At 38.4% G+C, this 6,860-nt stretch overlaps 2 protein-coding genes across 2 annotated transcripts; both read left to right on the forward strand.

The window, feature by feature from the left end:
- Positions 1–618: 618 nt before the first annotated feature.
- On the forward strand, positions 619–2,488 carry hoxd10a (homeobox D10a; the record flags this gene model as incomplete). Its single annotated transcript, XM_084179569.1, has 2 exons — positions 619–1,484; positions 2,214–2,488. The coding sequence occupies exons 1-2, from the start codon at positions 749–751 to the stop codon at positions 2,486–2,488; spliced, it is 1,011 nt and encodes a 336-aa protein (XP_084035695.1). The 5' UTR covers positions 619–748.
- Positions 2,489–5,427: 2,939 nt separating this feature from the next.
- hoxd9a (homeobox D9a) lies at positions 5,428–6,620 on the forward strand (the record flags this gene model as incomplete). Its single annotated transcript, XM_084179886.1, is given in 3 exon segments — positions 5,428–5,493; positions 5,495–6,059; positions 6,376–6,620. Coding segments are annotated over 3 exon segments (876 nt in total).
- Between the last annotated feature and the right edge of the window lie 240 nt (positions 6,621–6,860).

The raw sequence follows: 6,860 nt of genomic DNA on the forward strand, positions 1-6,860 counted from the left end.
AGCAGGCATTCAAAGGTTATTAAAATTGTTTTGAAAAATTAGAACCGGTTAATCGATATCACCTATGTGTAGACTTTCCTTGTATTTTTATTTTTAGAGAATAATATCCTACTTAAGCCAGACGCTGTTTAATTAAGAATCCAATTACAAAAAAAAGATATAGGCCTATAATAGCCATATTTGGTTTTAATTTAGGTTGTAATTGTTTAATTACCTCCTGTAAATGTATTATTCTTTTCAGTTAGGCTTAGATTTCGATCACTACACCGTGATTATTTTAGTTAATGTCAAAGCATTGGCTTTAGTGGTTCTATAGCCTATAAAAGTGAGTAGATTACCTATCAGTCGTGAACTTAAATTGTGTGAAGGGTTTTTAAAGGTGTCAAGGTAAGGGCATTGGAGCTTGATGCAACTGTAAATTATTTTCAGGTTAAGACCATGCACATCAGCTTTGATTTTGTTTCATGCCAAGCAAAGACAACAGGCTAAATGTTCAAGATGTCCTTTGTCAGTCTTGGAATCAATTTCAAGTCCGTGTTCTAGGTGTCGCTGTTGACCACGTCTGCCTCCCAGTCATGAGTCAATTCGTCCATGTGATGGGAAAAGAAGCTGCGTCTCAAGGCCATTTTCAAATTTCATTGGTGAGCTTGTCATGTGGTAGAGAGGCATCCTGAGCAACACGGAGATTTTTGTGCTAGATATGTCAGCCTACAAAGGACATCTCTCTCCTTTTTAAAACTTCTCCAAAATGTCCTTTCCCAACAGCTCTCCTGCTGCGAATACTTTTTTAGTTGATTCGTTGATTGGCGCTTGCAGAACAGACAGCTTTTACTCCAGCAGCAACATGTACATGCCGTCCGGTGCAGAAATGGGAACTTATGGAATGCAAACCTGTGGACTCCTGCCGTCTCTCGGTAAACGAGGGGACGTCAACCACCAAAATATGGGCATGAATGTCCACTCTTACATACCTCAAATTGATAACTGGACAGATCCGAATAGATCTTGCAGAATAGAGCAACCATCCAACCAGATGCCCAATTGCACATTTTCACAAAACATTAAGGAGGAGAGTAATTACTGCATGTATTCAGACAAGATAGCAAAGATCAACTCGTCCGATGTCCCAGTATATTCTAATATAATCCCCGAATCTTGTTCAGTTGATGGCCCCGAGATCCCTGTTCCGGGCTATTTCAGACTAAGCCAAACTTACGCGAGTGGGAAACACCAGGACTATGGCCACGAGATAACGAGTCCAAACACCACATTGATGCAGCTCAACAGAGTTACTCCCAAACCGCAGTTGTCTTCCTTTGTCGAAGTGGAAAAGAAAACGGCTGATATACCGCATAACCAGGAGATCAGCAGGACTCCCATCCCCGCGGAAAGCCCGGATCCAAAGTCGAGCGCGCAGGAGGAGAATAATTGCTCCACTGAAGCTTCAGTCTCCAGCCCAGAGTTGCCACAGAAGGAAGCGAAAGGTAGGTACAATAAAAGGATGAATCGTGTCATGGTGTAATATGAACGGTCCAGCATCATAAAAGCCAATATAAAACACAAACAGCCCTAAAGTCGTAATGTTTAATGAGAGCCTTACTCAGGTTGCAGTAAAACGCTACAGGAAACTGTTCGACCCGCACATGTTTGCATTGAGGTCTGTTCTCTTCTATATTTAGGCTTTCTTAATTAATGTTTTTCTTTGTTGATTGTAGCCTAACGGAACATTCCGTTTTATCTTTGGGAAAATGTTATTTATTGATTTATTTAAGTGTAATCCATATTATCAACATCTAGTAGACATAAGGCTGGTAGTCTGTTATGGATCTTCATCCTCAGTGTTGTGATTATCAATTTCCTCCGAAATTATAATACAGAAATACTCTAGGCTCAAACAAATGCGTATTTTAGTTGATTTCATCAGTATGCCTAATATGCATGTCAAATATTACTTTGGTCTAAAAGCTTAGTCTTGTAATTTAGAGCAGGTGTTGTTAGTTATAGCCTACAGCCTGCAATATTCCAACACTTGATCCAAACGAGAGTAGCAGATTACGACTACCAACCAATAATACTCATATAGGCTAAAACTATATCAATATAATTGAAGCATTCTATCATTCTGACCAGAGCTGGGTGACTAGTGAAAACATATTTGTGATAGTTTCATATTTTGCCATGTTAAAACATTTGTTGGTTTGATTCCATTTCAGACAGCAAAACTGACCTTCCAACGAGCAATTGGTTGACTGCAAAAAGTGGAAGGAAGAAAAGATGCCCCTACACAAAGCACCAGACGCTGGAATTGGAAAAGGAGTTTTTATTCAACATGTACCTGACTCGAGAGCGCCGTCTAGAGATCAGTAAAGGCGTCAACCTCACCGACAGGCAAGTCAAGATCTGGTTCCAAAACCGCAGGATGAAGCTCAAGAAAATGAGCAGGGAAAACCGAATTCGGGAACTTACCTCAAATCTCACCTTTTCGTGAGCATGCTTACAAATGCTTGTTTTATTGTCCCTTTCCTCTCTCTTCAAAGTAGTGCTGTGGCAGCATTGGACTTGTTTTTTTGTTTTTTTTTTTCAATGAAACTGTGACTGTAATTGCTATTTTTGTCTTATTTACATGTTCTTATTTACATGGTGACGCATTGTGTATTTTGAATGTTTCATCACAGGGTACAGTAGGCTAGGTCTTAAATTATTAAAATATAGAAGGTATTCATTATTGGACTGTTTGGTTTGATTGAGTCTAAGGAAGATGTCACAGTGACTTGTTTGTAATATCATTTTTTTCGGACATGAAAGCACATTTATTTATAGTGGTTGAATAGATAAACATTCGTTCAGAGTTAAGCGCAAACCCTTTGCTGAATCGTAAGTAATCTTATAAACGTTTCTGTATTATAAATGTGGTGAGCAATGTTAATGAGTGTAAATCTTATGCATGTTTGTGGCATGTATCATGCAATAAATTGATTGTCAAACGTAATTTCTTATTTCAGTGTTTTGTTTTGTAGTAGGCCAAGGCAGATGTGTAAAAAATAAATTAAAGAAACTAGAGCACTATTTCTGGAATGTGTAGGCTATAGGACCTAACGTCCTTTCAGTTACGTTAAAATTAATAGGAACTGGTCCGTAGCTTCAAATTGTTATCGTGCTTGAATCAAAGTAAAAGAAAAACAAGTCTAATAACGATATTAGTATTTTTATCTTTAGACGTATGTGCAGGGTCGCAATATGAATTTCAGAAGCATCTCAATTTTAGCATTAGGCTGCACTCAACATAATTCGCCCGGCTATTTTCAAATTAGTTTATAGTTCTAAAGTTATTATCTATTGAATCATTTTAAAATTATTGTATTTATCATGAATTAATGATTAGGACTATTGTCAATTAGCTTTCAGCAACTTGACTGTAATGAAAAATAAATGTTAGCCTATAAAGTTAAGTTATTTTAGCTTTTTATTGTGAATAAGGTATCCAATTGGCGTTCGTGGACTGTAAAACGTATTCAAATACACAAAATACACACTTGTACTTCTATTCAAAAACACAAAAATAAGACTCATATCCAATCATGCCCTATATAGCTATGTAGCTAACATGTTATGATATTTACACGGATCTGGGAAGGTTCCTAATCAACCTACAAAAACAGCCATTGGCGTCCGGATATAGGCTACTATAAAGGAGCTACACTCTTAGAAAACGGGTTAATTAGGGTTCCAAAAAAGGTTCTATATAGAACAATTTATTCTAAGCGTGTAGAGGGATAGGCCTATAACAATAGCCTATTTAAATTGCCTTTATTGATCAAAACAGTTATGCCTCCATACCACCTAAATATAAGGCTCTGATCATATATATAGCCTACAATAATGTTTACTTCTGGTTAAAACAATAATAATTTAAATAAAATACTGGCGCAACATTCTGTCATGATTCAAAGTGTTGCTTATGTTGATGTAGTTAAACGTCATGAGATGATTTGTTTTGTTTTGTAGGCTCATAATAGCATGCTGGTTTGCCCCGTAGTAGACTTGTCTTCAGCCACAGTGTACAGTCCAACCCAAGTTTATAGCTCTTTATCTGTGTAGACTATTTGAACTCGGCACTCCTATTTTCCGCTTTCCTCTGCCTCTCTTTTACGCACGCATCACCCGCTGATGTCCAGACGAATGAAGGCTGAAACACACACACACAACACCACCACCAACAACAACAACAACAACGATTGTATGATTTTATTTATCAATGGCCTTGGCCGCATCATTCGTTTGGTAACACTTTAATTAAAGCATCCAGGTATAGACTAGTGCTCTATAACTTGTTATAAACATATACGAACCCTTATAATGTCTTATAACAAGACCTATACTATGCTATGTCTCTCGAGCTAACGCTGACGAAGCGGGTCCCTATAGCGTGTATGGACCTAATGATGTTCAAGCACAAATTCATTGGCAGCTCACCGCCGTGTTGTGCTGTTCCTTCTTTCTCCTTGTTTTTGCTCCATCCTGACCATGTATTTAAAATAAATCGGTTTATGGATTTTATTTACATTTCTAGGCCTATTCATTGCTGACTTGTGTCTTGATGTGAGTTTGCAAAAGTAGGCTACTTCCAATGCTCTTGTAGTGAGTGGTCAACTAATAGCCTAATCAAGAAGTCATGTGTTCTCAAAAGTAAGAAAACCTAAAAAGGCCCTCTTAAATCTAGATTTTTTTGACATCACTGCACAGATCCACTTTGTTGCGCCATGAGTCCGTTTTATTAAGGGCACATTAATGTATAATCAAACGCACCTCATAAAGATTTTATTGATCATAAAAACATTAGGCCTATGCCTCTCCTCTAGATAAATACAATTAGTATACAAATAATACTTCCTGATTCAAACTTACAAGACCAACCAAACTAGTGAAAGTGACTCCTCATTGAATAAAAACGAACAATTCCAAAACAGAGTCGGTGCGGAAATGGTGTCTCGTTATTTTACAGCATGTTATTACATTTATTTTACGAGGACTTACAACTCAGAAGTCTATAAAATGTTTTACAAGCATTGAGTGTATGACATACCTTATGACGATATCTTGTAAGAGTTTACATGCATAATATGCTATGGCATCAATGTTGAGTGGTGGTTGTGAAATAAATGTGTGTATTAATCTGTTGACGTAAAAAAAAAATAGTCCGGCACCACCCTCAACCGTATGCACATTCAAAATGCCCAGAAACACAGAATTTCTTAAAGTTTTGCATTTGTTCTCCTTAAACATTCGGTTTTATTAGCACTCTTGAATAAATAGCCAAATTAAATTTAGGCCTACCGTTACCAGCGGACTGATTTACTCACTGTATTGGTAAATATGATCACGTGATTCATGTAACCAATCCCTGAAGATGAAGCCAGCAAAAATACTATGATTGTTCAGAGGGAAGGTTTCCGTAACAGTGTAACCTTTTATATGACTACGAAGGGATCCAAATATGTCGACCAGTAGCACTCTAAGTAACTATTATGTGGACTCTATAATGGGGCATGAAGTGGAGGATGTGTACGGGGCGCGCTTTGTCCAGGGTCCGCACACTACGACCTCAAGGCCATCAGGTGTTGGGGACAATGCAGATTTTTCCTCCTGCAGTTTTGCACCCAAGTCAGCCGTTTTCCCAGGGTCTTGGTCCTCGGTTCACCCGCAGTCCACTGCCGCAGTGTCAGGGATTTACCATCCTTACGTCCACCAGTCCCATCTCTCCGCAGCAGACAGCAGATATGTTCGGTCCTGGATAGACCCCATTTCTAATGTTTCTTTCTCCAGCTTTCACTCTAACAGTCGGCATTATGGAACAAATGGAACCAAGCCCGAAAGTTTACCACTGAAAAGGACTGAGAGTGCCACTTTTGAGACAGAGACTCCGGTGGTCGCCCCTGGCCCTGATTACGCATGTGGAGTATCCGAATGCCCGGGAAAAGTAACCAAAGAGAGCGTTGGCAGTGATATGTCGAGTCACAGCGAGCCTAAAGAAGAGAAACAACAACAACAACTTGACCCAAGTAAGTAAACGGAATTGCCCCCTGATTTACAACCTTAAGAACTGTAGGAGCTGGGTGTGTAAAACTGGAGGTTTTACTAACCCATAAAAGTGTCTAGCTCATAACCACGGGCCGAAAAAAACTACCCACGGCTGTAAAGTGGGTATTTAACACAAAAGTGAGATAATAATTCCATCCACAAATTCAGTATTTTGTACAAGTATACAGTAATTAATTAAATTCCGATGCTTGTATTTTCCATGTTCCTAGTTTCTGTTTATTTCGTTTTCCTGCTAATTCTCATGTGAGTTTCAACTTTGTCCTCTCTCTTCTCCAGACAACCCTGCAGCAAACTGGATTCATGCACGTTCAACAAGGAAGAAGCGATGTCCATACACAAAATATCAGACACTAGAACTGGAAAAAGAATTCCTCTTCAACATGTATTTGACACGAGATCGACGATACGAAGTTGCTCGAATTCTCAATTTAACTGAAAGGCAGGTCAAAATCTGGTTCCAGAACAGAAGAATGAAAATGAAAAAAATGAACAGAGAGAGGGGCAGTAAGGATCACTTATAACTAGATTGGATGTAGTCCCTCGCCCTTTTGATGTATCATATTGTTGTGATTACTTAGAATAAAACTTTAGTTGGAGCTTAGGCTATGCATTTTTGTGTTGACATATCAAATGGAAAGGTTGACTCAGCATGCCCGGAAATATGCTTTCTTTCTTTTTTGTTTTAATCAAAGTAAATTTTCAGTCTTAAATGAATTACTTTATTGATTAACCAGAGCTCGAGTATTTATGCCTAATATGAG

Source organism: Coregonus lavaretus (assembly GCF_964263955.1).
Source record: "Coregonus lavaretus genome assembly, chromosome: 16".
Lineage (NCBI taxonomy): Eukaryota > Metazoa > Chordata > Actinopteri > Salmoniformes > Salmonidae > Coregonus > Coregonus lavaretus.